At 42.2% G+C, this 13,115-nt stretch overlaps 2 protein-coding genes and 1 long non-coding RNA gene across 3 annotated transcripts; all 3 read left to right on the top strand.

Annotated features, from left to right (window-relative positions):
- The first annotated feature begins 2,009 nt into the window (after window positions 1-2,009).
- Window positions 2,010-3,964, top strand: LOC112903029 (23 kDa jasmonate-induced protein-like). Its single transcript, XM_025972234.1, has 2 exons — window positions 2,010-2,436; window positions 3,525-3,964. The coding sequence occupies exons 1-2, from the start codon at window positions 2,098-2,100 to the stop codon at window positions 3,696-3,698; spliced, it is 513 nt and encodes a 170-aa protein (XP_025828019.1). The 5' UTR covers window positions 2,010-2,097; the 3' UTR covers window positions 3,699-3,964.
- A 2,210-nt stretch (window positions 3,965-6,174) lies between these two features.
- Window positions 6,175-8,458, top strand: LOC112903464. The gene is made up of 3 exons (XM_025972734.1): window positions 6,175-6,241; window positions 6,316-7,039; window positions 8,139-8,458. Exons 2-3 carry the CDS (start codon window positions 6,773-6,775, stop codon window positions 8,214-8,216), a joined length of 345 nt encoding a protein of 114 aa, XP_025828519.1. The 5' UTR covers window positions 6,175-6,241; window positions 6,316-6,772; the 3' UTR covers window positions 8,217-8,458.
- A 2,416-nt stretch (window positions 8,459-10,874) lies between these two features.
- LOC112902064 lies at window positions 10,875-11,632 on the top strand. The gene is made up of 2 exons (XR_003230473.1): window positions 10,875-11,288; window positions 11,396-11,632. It is a non-coding gene; the product is annotated as an uncharacterized LOC112902064 (long non-coding RNA).
- The last annotated feature ends 1,483 nt before the right edge of the window (window positions 11,633-13,115 follow it).

The following is a 13,115-nucleotide window of genomic DNA, read 5'->3' as shown; positions in this document are numbered from 1 at the left end:
CCGTGGAACAACATTCAGCTACTTGATAATATTAATTGACTGAGCGATTGAAATTCATGGCCTCAACGGGATCAAAATTATTCATGGCCTTGTATATTAAGCAAGTTCGATATACTTGCCACGGAATACTTGAATTATAATTATATTCAAGTTAGAAACAATAGTGCATATTTCCAAGTCCGTGCAAAATTTACATAAGATACTTGATCTGCAACTGCCAAGTTCCCTAGGTAATCTCCATATTCCCACATTTTCTGTATAACTTGTACTAGTACTAGTATGACCAGAAGCATATTCCCAAGTCTCTGCTGAATATACACAAGATATTTTCAGCAACTAGGATTCTGGACGAACTGGCATCCTGTCAAGTTTGGAGTCTCAAATGCTAAGTTCCCTTGGTCCTAGGCAATCTCCAGTTCTCCACATCTCGATCAGACAAAGAATATTGTGTCTGGAAGAGCATTCTGAATTAGTGAAGTCTGAATCATCAAATTCCATATTTCTTTCAAACTAGGTAATCTCCAAAAACTCAGTCTGACAAAGAATATTGTCTGGACAAATTTACATGTGTTAAACAAATTGACTATTTGACCTAGGCTACGAGTCTGTGCAGGACTTTTGGTTCTCTTTCAATAATCAACCTACTTAGGCCAATTTTAGAGGGGATTTATTCACATTTAATGAGATGTCATATCAGCAAAATCAGCCAAAGCATGGCACGGCATAGAATTTAAAAGGACAGAGAGCAGATTTGGATAGAGAGCGGATGAGTTTCATCCTGTGAAACCCAGTGCGCACTGTTTTCAACCAGTTGAAACCCCAAATAAAGAAACCGCACCAAGACGTCTCGATTTTATCATGCATGGCATATTTGATCACAACATAAGCAGCAATTTAATGTTGTTGCTACCATATGAAGTGGTGAGATGAAACTGTGCATTGAGAGAGTCTCTTTCATTCACGAAACCAGAACTAAAAATCTGAAGTGGCACTCTTGGAAAGCGTAAGATCAGTGGAGGTTTCATCAGTATTTAATGATGTGGCACATCAGAAAAAATGATGACATGGCAATGAAATTAATGAGGTACATGACATCCACTTGGCTTTGCTTAAACAACACTAAGATGAAAGGGTCATGGCTTTGCCTGGAAAGCAACTTCTAATGGCATTTATCTTTTTTCACTGTGAGATGAATACTACCGTAATTTTCAGTGTGAATGCTATACAAATTTCAATGTGTAAGGGTCCATGTGGTTTAGTCCAGAATTATATGTGAAAACTATTCAGCCTGAGACGCAATGCGCAGGTATCAAAGAATCTTCAGTGTCCAGGGTGAAAGCTATTTGTTCTGTCCAGGGTGAATGATGTTTTTGATTACCTGATCTAGTTTTAGTGTGGCATGTTCTGTCCAGGGTGAAAGCTATAGTGAAATGAAGTTCAGAATTTTCAGTAATGTCTATGCCTACTGCTAATTCTATCTTTAGTTCAATATTTGGTGTATATTTGAGAACTTGCAATGGTAGTCTGTGATTTGCTTTTCTGTTCCAGTGATCAGTCAGCATAGTATGGCATCTACAATGCTGATTTGCCCTGAGTTTTCTGTGTTCTGTGTGAATGCTGTTGATCTTCAGTGTGAAAGGAATTGAGTGTGAATGGTATATGTGAAATGCTTAGACTATGTCCGCTAAGGCCAATCCCAATTGTCGAGCTCGAGCTCTAGTAATTGTCCCTCGTATCGTGCAGCGAGTTGTGTATATCCAAAGAAGTAATGTCCTCATCATCTGGCTATAAAAGCGCCCTTCAGGATGCAGTTCGAGGATAGGACGCTTCAACTGAGGAAAGTATATATCTGTCCAGGTTAGCAGAACTCTTACTCGCCTCACTTTATTTTCTAAGTTGGTTAGTCATGATCGAATGAAATGACGAATTATATATATTGAAAGCTAGCTGTCCTCAATTAAATTAAATCGTAGGGAAGCTAGGATCGGAGATGGCGGTGAATTGAACTGCTTCGGTGCAGTAGTGAACGATGATACGCTGCATGAATTGCGCTTACCCGTAACGCGGGAAAACCGGGCACAGGTGGCCTGGAGTCGTATGTACATCGATGACAAGAAGGGCCAGGCGTCCAAGTATGTTGCCAACCTCAAGGACATGTATGGCACCGGGGTGTCCACGTGGTGTCTACTCTACAATGCCACCGGCGACAGCCTCCGCTACTCCAACAGCCACAGCTGGTTGGGGGGCAGCATCTACAACCCAGGATACCCCGAAGAGATAGGCAATGGCCAGTGGGCGGCCTTCCTTCACGTCCACGGCGAAGTAATGGTGGGCTCCTTAGGAGCCGTCGTGTACCGCGGCAAGAACAGACATGGCCAGGACCAGGACTTTCTGCTCGCCTGGTCTACTCCGTGGAATCCGATTTACACCAACAAGGTACGTACGTGACCATAAGTCGACCCTAGCAGCATTTGTCTGGCTACACATTGGTCGTTGCATTATTGTCAACTTTTCCGATTTTTATATGCTAGTCTATCAGCTTGTGCTCCTACACGAGCGCAGCTAATCAAAATTGTTTTCTTTGCTTTCCCTCAATTGCTCATATTTTAATTACCAATTATTATATTTTTTTACCTATATTTATATATTTTCTTCTTTACTCTCCCTCAATTGCTCATAATTTTAATTACCAATTATTATACTTTTACCTATATTTATATATTTTCTTCTTTATATCGTACATCTATGTATGTCTGCTATGTGTTTGGTTAAAATCTTAGCATGTGCTACATATTTGACATGAAGATCGATATGCTCAGCCCTTAATGTATGCATATATAAATGTGATCAACATGTCATATACTTTAGCTACCAATTACTCTATTTTTTCATCTATATTCATAATTTTCCCTTTATATCACACATCCGTATGCATCCGTATGCGTTTACAGTATATTTAGTTGAATTCTTACCATGAGCCATCTGTTTAGCATGGAAATTGATGTGCTTATCTCTTACCATATACTTGTATATATAGGATTTCCTTGGAGTATTTTTTTCGTAGTGATACATGTGGTAATTTAGGTACAATTTAGAGGTTACTTTAGATTATTTTAATAATAGTAGAGGTGGATAATTTAGATATGAATTTAGGGAGGTATTTTAAATTATGTTCTATAATGGCATAGGTGGGTGATTAGATGAATATTTAGAGGGCCACTTTAAACTATTTTTCATAATGGCAGTGGTGAATAATTTATGTATAGATCTAGGAAGTTATCTTAGACTATTATCCATAATGGCATTAGCGGGAAATCTTTTAAAGATATAATAGATCTTATGGCTATTATTTTTTATGATGCCAAATTGATGGTTAGATGTTTCTAATTTTTATAAGAATTTCTAAAATTTATTAATTTTTTTAGCCTGTCTCATAAGGATTAATGTGGAGGCTCTTTAGAGCTTCCAATTAATAATAGTAAGATAATGTCTCATGGAGTTACCGAATGCGTGCATGCATGCAGGCGTATTGTGAGTTTGGCCCTGTCAACATCTACGAAGAACGTTGGGATGAGATGGCAAATAGACTGGACCAATCTGGGTATGTTTCACACTTTACAGTCGATGGTGTTGAGGTCCATGCAGAAACGGAACGCGGGGGTAGTCCTATGTTTACTGCAACGATCAAATTATCCTAGAGTGGTCTATGATCGCGTACCTACATATATATAATTCCTGCATTTTACTTTATGAGCGCATCTTGTCTGGTGGTCGTACTGTAGTTACCTGTTTGCATTATATATTTTTGCTTGTAATCGTCGCTCTATATATATATGTTGTGCTAGTGTAAACATGTGATGTACTCTTTTCCTTATGGGGAAGCTCCATTATCCTGGGGTGTAAGGTTTTTAACGAGGCAGTCACATTGTATACATATATCAATAAAGTTGCTATGTTTCCCCAAGAATGTTTGATTTCTGGGTATCAACTACCTGATCTCGTCTCGATTGGATTCATGTGGGTGTGAGAGCACGTGTTTATTCGCGACGGACCAACCGCACTCATAAAGTTGTACTCATGTAGATGATGTGGCGAAGCAACCTGTTTCTTTATTTATATCATAATAAAACATTGATTTTGGGGATAATTAATTGGCAGTTATGAAGATTAATTAAAATGAATAAAATATTTATGTTAAACACGCCTCCAATAATTTTGACAATGTTAAACGGTCTTTTCTACAACAGATAGTATGAACCATAGGATTTCCCCAAAAGTAGTGTAAATAAATTGAAAGTTTTGTTTGTTGTGGTAGCGTGGGTGTCGAAGTTAATGAAGACATCGGCCAAACAAAACAGTTTTCCAGCAATGAGATGCATTTTTTTGAATCAAATGTGACATAGTGTCATCTACACCTTCAAAAAATTTAACCTACATATGTCATGTTTTGCTCATTTGTGTTTGTTTTTGAAGAAAACTACGGCAACCCTGGGGTTGCCTGAACTTTATTGCAACAAAGTGGACATGATTACAAAGATTTACAAAGAGCACAGGAAGCTATCATGAAGGTGAGAAAAAAAGGAGACACACGGAGAGGCATCTAGAGCTTAACTACACACGGAGAGGGGAGTTACATCTGTTGGACAAGAGGGAGAGTTACTAGCTTATTTGTGTTAGATTACAAGAAAAAAGGAATCTGCAAGCAATTGACACTTCTTGTTCTAGTTATATCTACTAGCTGGCACATTTCTTGTATTTGCATTCTAAAATGTCATATATGTCACTTCTCAATTATTTGTATTACGTTAGGCAAAAAATGTACAAGAAGCATGCCAATTTCTTCTAATCTAGTTGGCCTATTTCAAGAAATTTTACCTATTTTTAATTTTCAAAAAAAAGTTGATATAAATATATATTTTACTCCAGATTACCATAGCAAAACCCATCACTGCTTCACTTTGCTCGTTATACGGAAAATATGCCTTATGCATAGTGACTCTATGTGCACTTATTTTGAGACAGTTCACTCGAATTGCGAATTTATTTGCATTTCCTCCAATGACAGATGTAGCTTCTCCAACCGGTGGGTTGTATTAAAGGAAAAAAATGTGGTTTGATTGCACTGAAATATTGATGTTCATGCACTTAAGTTCAACTGTATCGCATGACCATTGAGTCAGCTCTCAATTTTAGATCAGTCCAGTAAATAGAAAGTAGGTGAGAGGACAAAAGAAGGAGCAACATATCTTTATTATTTCAACTAAATTTTCGTTGTTTAAGAGCTAGCCGCACTTGAGAACGTTTGGCTACAAATACCTCGAGAAGCAAGGCACATCCATTTAACAGAAACCCCTCACAATTCACAACCAAGCATTCTCCATCTCACGCTTCATAGGCATGAGAGCCGTCAGGATAATCATGACCACTAGATAAGAGAATGAGGCATGAAGTTTGCAGTGCCCATGCTGTATAGTAACCATTGCCTGATCCAATTCGTTGCTCCAACGCTTACTGCTATTGAGCCAAAAAGTACGCGTTAATCAGAAGACGCAAGTAGAAGAAGAAAACTAAGAATGCAGGTGTTTTTCATTCCAGGTGCTACATCCTCTGAATGCAGCAACGAGGCTTGTGTCCAAATCAGTCTAAGACGCAATTACGGTTAGCCGATCCGTGCAGCCGTTCAGAGAAGTATTTGCTGCAGGCTTGAGAGAGAAGGATGGGCAGAGATCCAACAGACTTGTTTCTATCTCAAATCAACCTTGTACAGCATGTGTATGTAATCAGTATGCTTAGACGTCCAGTCCAGACATCAGGGATGTGTTGATCAGGAGTGTGTTGGACATTTGACGTCTAAGACCTCGATTAGTCTACTCCATTCAATTAGCCCCTATGCACGAATCCCCCGGCTGTGGCGTACTTGCAAAAAGGCCCTTCAACGGCTTCGTATTCGTATCACCCCTCATCTCATCTCCTCCGAACTTGCTGCTCGCCGTGGCGGCGCGGCCAAGTGGGCGCACGGCGGCGGCGAGCTCCGGCGTTCATGCTGCATTCGCCGATCGCCATCCCCGGCGCATCCCCTCTTCCGTGGTTCGACGGCGGAGCCGTCCAAGGTGGTTTATTCGCATCCTTGTCTCCGCCGCCTTCTTCCCCCTCTCCTTCCTCACAAGTGCAACCCTGGCTTGAAGAAGGAGATGTAGAAGTAGAACCCTCTAGGAAAAATGGATGCCTTTGCAGCTCGCAGGTATTACAAGGAAATTGATGCTTTTGTTTTTTAAATTTTCGTCACCTGATTGATTTGATTTCTTTTTTTTTCAGATCTCAGCACAAATATGTAGCTAGATTGCATAAGTTATCTTTTCAAGTGGCATTAGATTATGTCCCTTGCTGGTCAGCGACCATGGCAGCACGCAAGAACTCGTCTACTTTTTTATGAGAAGGGTATCATTGCTTACATGTGAGCATGTGACACTAGAGTTGCTCCTTCACAAGCATGCTATCAATTTGTGCCCCTAGGACGAAGACTTTCGACTTTTTTTTAGTTGCCAATAGTGCTAGGAAATCCCCCACTTGTGTGTCTTATCTGACTCTTGAGAACAGAATCGTGGCCTACAAGTATGAAATTTCTTAGAGGTGCCCAGGACGACCTGCAGCTGCCTATCTATATCCTTCTTCAGTCTTCCTTCTACACAACTGAGAGCTCCTGGTGGATCTGGCGGCAATCGTTGCCGGTGTAGGGTGGGGCATCTCAGTCGCAGGTTGGCTTGTCTCTCCAATGACCTCCGAGCTCCTCGACAAATGCTTCTCCTACATCGGCTTCCCCTCGCCAGAGAAGGTCGAGGAAATGCAGAGGAAGATTCTACAGCTGATGCTGTTGCTTGAAGCGACTACTGAGGACTGTCCACAGAGGGCAAGGCTGGAGCAATGGATGAAGGAGCTCAAGACTGCTTTTCATGAAGCTGAAGTCATCCTTGATGCTATTGATTATGACCGCCTCAAAAGTCATGTCATCCCTTTTCAAGCTGTGAGCAGAACAAAGCAGGTTCGTTGCCTTATCTTCACCTTATGGAAATAGATTTGAATGGATATAATTGAAAATAAAGTTGCATTGTCATACAAATATGATGCTTATTCCTAGATAAAAATGTATCTTTAGTCCTAATGGGTATAGTTAAAATAGAGTTGTATTTGTTACTCCGTCTGACTCAAACTACATATCGATTAGGACATCTACAGAGTCCACAAGATGAAGCTTTGACAAATTACTTCTTTGAAAATTATGATATTTCAGATAGTATTAATTAAATATTGTCGAAGTACTTTTCAGGAATCTTGCATTGTCAATCTTAATAAATCTTAATTTATTGATGGTGAAAACTAAAATAAATTGACCTACAGTAATCATAAAACGTCATGCTGGAGCCAGTAGGTGGCACACTTGATAGGATTGGCTCCACAGTGGCGCCAAGCTCCTGCAGGTGCATGGTGATGACACTGGCACACTGGCCACTCGACAATGAAAAGGAACAGGGTTTGTGACCTCTTGACTGGTAACTGGACACTTATCCGCATAACCAGCAAGCAGAGACAATCAGTTTGGCTCTCAGAGTGATGATTAGTGGTTGGCAGTTGATGTTTCATGAAACGCCTAGCTAATGGTCATTTTGTAAAAGGGGTTTTGGTACCCCAATCCATAGGATTTCATTCAAATTTGAACTTCCTCAAATTATTTCAGCAATCCCCTTTTCCAAATATGCACACATAGATGTGATTTATCTTTTCTTATTTGCTTGTGGATGGTAAAAAATTTATCTAGATTAGGTCAATCTTTTGACTTGTCACAGTGGCAAAATAAATCCCAAAGAAATCCCTCTTTTGGGTCTCAGGGGCAATTATGCAGTCTGCTCAGTTACTTTGGAAAACATACAAGACCATGAAACCCTATAATAGGTATAGGGAAACCACACTGGAATTCTATCTGGCATGGATTGTGGATAACTACATCCAATTCTGTTACCTGAAATTTTTCAAGCTTATTTAGTGTCTCAACCAAAGGGCTTTGCATGGTATATTAATCAGTTCGCATTAACCAAAAACACAAATTTCTTCCCTACAAATTTACTTCCAACTTGCTTTCGCAGGTGGTTGAAACTGTGATGGATTTTAGTGTTCCCATTGAATCAAGGACGGAGCTGGAGCCTGGAGGCATCATTAAATAAGTTAGAAATCCTAATTGATGAAGGACACAAGGTTCTTTCATTTCTGAAGTTGCCAGTCAGCTGTGACTGTATCAATAATACACTAAGCAATACTGTGAGAACACACACCAGGTGTGCTTCAACTCCTTCAGTTGTCTTTGGTCGAGATAGCGATCTTGATATGATAAGAAAAATGCTTCGTGATGTACCTGCTGATGATAAACCTTACGCTGTTGTCGGTATCCATGGCATTCCAGGGTCAGGGAAGACAACCCTCACACAATATGTTTGTGACAAGGAAAGAGATGATGGTTATTTCAACCTTATCATGTGGGTCCTGTTAGACTTGATCTCCGTGGCCCATCGGATCCCCGATGGGCCACCTCATCCCTGCGCCCTGATCGGGGGCGCCCAGCTCAACCCTAGCTGGTGGGCCCCCGTCGCGCCGCGCTATAAAAAGGAGGTGGGGGCCAGCGGCACGAGACACGAAGTTCACCGGCCGCCGCCACCCCACCCACAGTCAACCCTAGCCGATCTAAGTCAAGCGCGGTTGCGGCGGGAAGCTCTTCCGGCCATCACCCTCGACGCCCCTGCTTCGACCCCGAGCTCGCGGACGCGTCCACACCGTCGGCCACCGCGACCTTGTACACCTACGGCCGGACCGCCCCGAGCTCCCCGTGCTGCACCACCATGGCGGGCATGTCGGCATCCGCTTCTGCCCAAGGGCACGAAGGTATTGCCGTGCTCCTCTCTGTCTCTCTCAATCTCTCTCTCTATATCCCGATTAAGCAAACCCAAAGGAGTTTTCCTAATCTAATCGCGCAGTAGCAGATCCTATAGTTAACATTGGTATCAGATGCTTAATCTACTTGCGTTGATTAGTATTGGGAGATTAAAGAGAAAAGAACCCAACAAAAGACCCCAGAAAAGAACCCAGAGCGAATCCCGGACAAATCCCGCGAAAACCGAACCCTAACCCTAACCCTAGACAACACACAGAAGAGGGGTGACAGTCACTGGAGAACTTACCTTGTTCTTCGTGCGCCACCCGCCGTCGGTATGCTCGGGACGCCGGCACGCCGACAAGATCCAGCGAGGTCTTGGATCTCGCGTGGACCGGGGCCGAGCGAGCCGCCGTGGGGCTGCTCGCCGAGCCGTAGATCTGGGCGCCACGGAGATGCCGCTCGACGGCGGCGTGCCCACCCTGCGGTGGACGCGCGCGCCGGCGAGGGGGCTCGCCGTGGCACCGCCCGCTCGGTCGTCGCCCGCTCGGCCGCCACTCGCTCGCTCGCTCGGGCTGAGGAAGACGAAGGCGACGGGGATTGGGGGAGGAGTGAATGACCTAGGGTTCGGGGGGAAGGGCTGCGTCGTGCGGTTTTTGATCCGCCGACAACCACGCGCGTTCGTTGATCTTGATCCAACGGCAGAGATCGTCCCGCGCGTGTGTGGGCTAGATTTGGCCCAGGCGGGCGAGAGAAATGGCGGCCCGGGCCCAGGTTGGCTCGGCCCCGAGCCGCACGCGCACGCGGAGCCGTGCGCAGGGGCGCGCGGGCCGGGCCTTAGCAGGCCATGCGCGAGCGAGAGCACTCGGCGCGGGCTGGGCTGCTGCGCAGAGGAAAAGGCCAGCTGGGCTGTTTTGAGGTTTAAATAGTGCATCGTTTTTCATCTTTTTCCAGAGCTACTTTTCAATAGAATTTGATTGAATTTGATACATTTCAAATTCAAACTTGAATGAACTTTGATGCACTATTTATAAAAGATAAATTTAGACATATTTTGATAGAATTACAGTTTTCCGCTGCAAAGATTACATAGTTTCATGTGCTTTAATGATTACTCGTCTTGAAATTTAAATTTGAACCAACGGAATAATTTAAATTCTTCAAGGCAAATAGATATTTTTCTGAGTCGTAATATTGTTATCTTTTTGACCAACGTTAACAAGTGACAATATTGCAACTTTTACTGAATTACCTTTTATAGATATTTTTCATGTATTATTTCTATTTATGCCCAACGGTATTCTAGATTTAATACAAACAGAGTTTATGCCTAAATTTTAATAGATAATTTTTATGTATTGATTCTAATTCTGCCCAACGGTGTTTTAGTTTTAATACACAAGGTTATTGCATATTTTAATTTATGACCAACGTCGTATTCATACATATGCAATAATTTTATTTGACTTTAATTTAATATTCTCGCCACTCATGAATGTTTTTCAGGAGGAGTATCAATGATGTTTTCCATCAACGATATTCCAATATTAAAGGGAGATAATTACAATGAATGGTATAGAAAGCTGGATCTCTATTTCATCATGGGTGAATTGGATTGGGTCCTAGCTATACCGACTCCTACAGAGCCTGTGCTTCCTGAGAGAGAGGACACAGACACAGATGCTTCTTGGAAGCAAACAGAGCTTGCTTATAAGAAAGCAAGGGCAGATTATGAGAGGCTTTATGCAAAATGGTTCCCTGCCAACAAGAAGTGTTTGGCAGTGGTAAAGAACACCATTGAGCCTGCGATTATGGGCTCAATCCCAGATTGTTCCACTGTCATAGAGTATCTTGAGAAACTAAAGAATCAGTATACTGGTTCTTCAAAGACTTATGCAACCCAGTTGATTAAACAACTGGTTTCAGAGAGATACACTGGCGGTGGAATAAGGGAACACATTCATCGCATGGTCAACCAGAATAACAAGCTAAAGTCGTTGGACCTTACCTTCAAGGAGGATCACATTGTCCATCTGGTTTTTGCTTCGTTACCAAAAGAGTTTGACACGTTTGTTGTCAATTACAACACCCAACCGCAGACTTGGGATATTGAAAAGACCATCGCAGTGTGTTCAGGAGGAGGAAAGAATAAGATCCACCACTGGCGGATCTTTAAATTATGTAAATAAGAAGAAAAATACCAATTTCAAGGGTAATTTTTCTTCCTCCTCTAAAGGCAAAAACTCTCAACAACACAGACCGCAGGAGGGATAGGCTCTAGTAGATAAAGATCAGTGTCTCTACTGCAAAGAGAGGGGTCACTACAAGAAGAACTGTCACAAATATTTAAAGATGATCATGAAAAAGAGAGGTGAGAATATTATTTTATTTGTAAATGAATCCTTGTATATAGAATATTCAAAATCTACTTGGTGGATTGATTCAGGAGCAACTGTTCATGTTGCAAATTCGTTGCAGGGATTCCATTCGACGAGAACCACTCAAAGAAGCGAAAAGCAAGTTAGAGTGGCAAATGGAGATCAGGCAGACGTTGAAGCAGTAGGAGATGTTCATTTGGAACTCGACACTGGCTTCATTATTGTACTTAGAGATGTTTTATTTGTTCCTTCTTTACACAGAAACTTAATTAGTGTGTCTCGCCTGGACAAAGATGGTTATTCTTATCTATTTGAAGATGAGAAATGCTTGATCGAATGTAATGATACAGTAATTTGCATTGCATTCAGAAAGAATGATCTTTATTTGATATCGTTACGCGAAAGTGTTAATTCCGTATGCGATAAGAGTGCGAATGTATACTCGTCTACACTCGCGAATAGAAAACGTAAGAGAACTCAAGATGCGTCGTCGAAATTATGGCACTATCGTTTAGGCCATATTTCGAGGGGGAGAATAGAGAGATTAATTAAAAATGAAATTCTTCCTCCATTAGAGTTCTCTGACTTAGACCAATGCATTGAATGCATAAAAGGCAAATTCGTTAAGAAAATAAAGAAAAATACTAAGAGGAGCACAGGTGTATTAGAAATAATTCACACAGATATCTGTGGTCCGTTTAATGTAAAGAGTGTGGATGGTTATGACTCGTTCATAACATTCACAGACGATTATTCCCGTTATGGATACATTTATCCAATTAAAGAAAGATCGGAGGCTTTGGATAAATTTAAAATATTCAAGGCCGAAGTAGAAAATCAACACGATTTAAAGATTAAAATCGTAAGATCCGATCGGGGAGGGGAATAGTACGGTCAACATACCCAATATGGCCAAGTTCCAGGACCCTTTGCAAAATTCCTGATGGAACAAGGCATAGTAGCCCAGTACTCGATGCCGGGCGAGCCTCAGCAGAACGGAGTGGCTGAAAGACGCAATCGCACCCTAATGGATATGGTGCGAAGCATGATCAGTTACTCTATGTTGCCAGTGAGTTTATGGATGGAGGCATTGAAAACCGCCATTCACATTCTCAACAGAGTTCCAAGTAAATCGGTGCCGAAAACGCCGTATGAAATGTGGACAGGAAGAGTACCCTCACTGAATCACCTGCGTGTGTGGGGGAGTCCTGCTGAGGCAAAAGTGTTTAACCCGACCATTGCAAAACTAGATTCGAGAACGGTATCTTGCCATTTTATTGGCTATCCAGAAAGGTCAAAGGGTTTTCATTTCTACTGCCCAGACAGATCGACGAAATTTGTAGAAATGAGGCATGCAGTTTTTCTTGAGGATCAAATGATCCGGGGGAGCGGCACAGCAAGGAAAATTGATCTTGAGGAGAAGCGGGTGTATGCACCCAATCCCGTGATTCAGGAATCCTTTTTCCCGCTGCCCGCTGTGTCTGCATCGCCAGTGCAAGTCACTGCAATGCCGACACCTGTAATGGCTCCTTCTGTGATGATGATGAATGAGGAAGAGGAACCCATTCATCAGGCTCATGACGAGCCAATTGCCGCACAAGACGAGGAGCACCAGCAGCCCCAAGCAGATGAGGCACCACAGGCTTAGGCCCATGGGAGACCTCAAAGAATAAGGAAGCGCGCTATTTCTAACGACTATGAAGTCTATAATAGCGAAGAAATTCAAATGGAAGATGATCCCACCTCATTTGAAGAAGCCATGAGAAGTGAACATTCGTCGAAATGGCTTGACGCTATGGAAGACGAAATAAAATCGATGA

The sequence above is a fragment of the Panicum hallii genome, chromosome 8, assembly GCF_002211085.1.
Source record: "Panicum hallii strain FIL2 chromosome 8, PHallii_v3.1, whole genome shotgun sequence".
NCBI classification, from domain to species: Eukaryota; Viridiplantae; Streptophyta; class Magnoliopsida; order Poales; family Poaceae; genus Panicum; species Panicum hallii.
Note: the sequence above shows the minus strand (reverse complement) of the source record. Positions and strands in the feature narration are given on the sequence as shown.

Coding starts and splice junctions, on each gene's coding strand:
- LOC112903029 (XM_025972234.1), top strand. CDS start 2,098: ATGTACATCGATGACAAGAAGGGCCAGGCGTCCAAGTATGTTGCCAAC. Junction 2,437..3,524: donor ATCCGATTTACACCAACAAG/GTACGTACGTGA, acceptor GCATGCATGCAG/GCGTATTGTGAGTTTGGCCC.
- LOC112903464 (XM_025972734.1), top strand. CDS start 6,773: ATGACCTCCGAGCTCCTCGACAAATGCTTCTCCTACATCGGCTTCCCC. Junction 7,040..8,138: donor CTGTGAGCAGAACAAAGCAG/GTTCGTTGCCTT, acceptor TTGCTTTCGCAG/GTGGTTGAAACTGTGATGGA.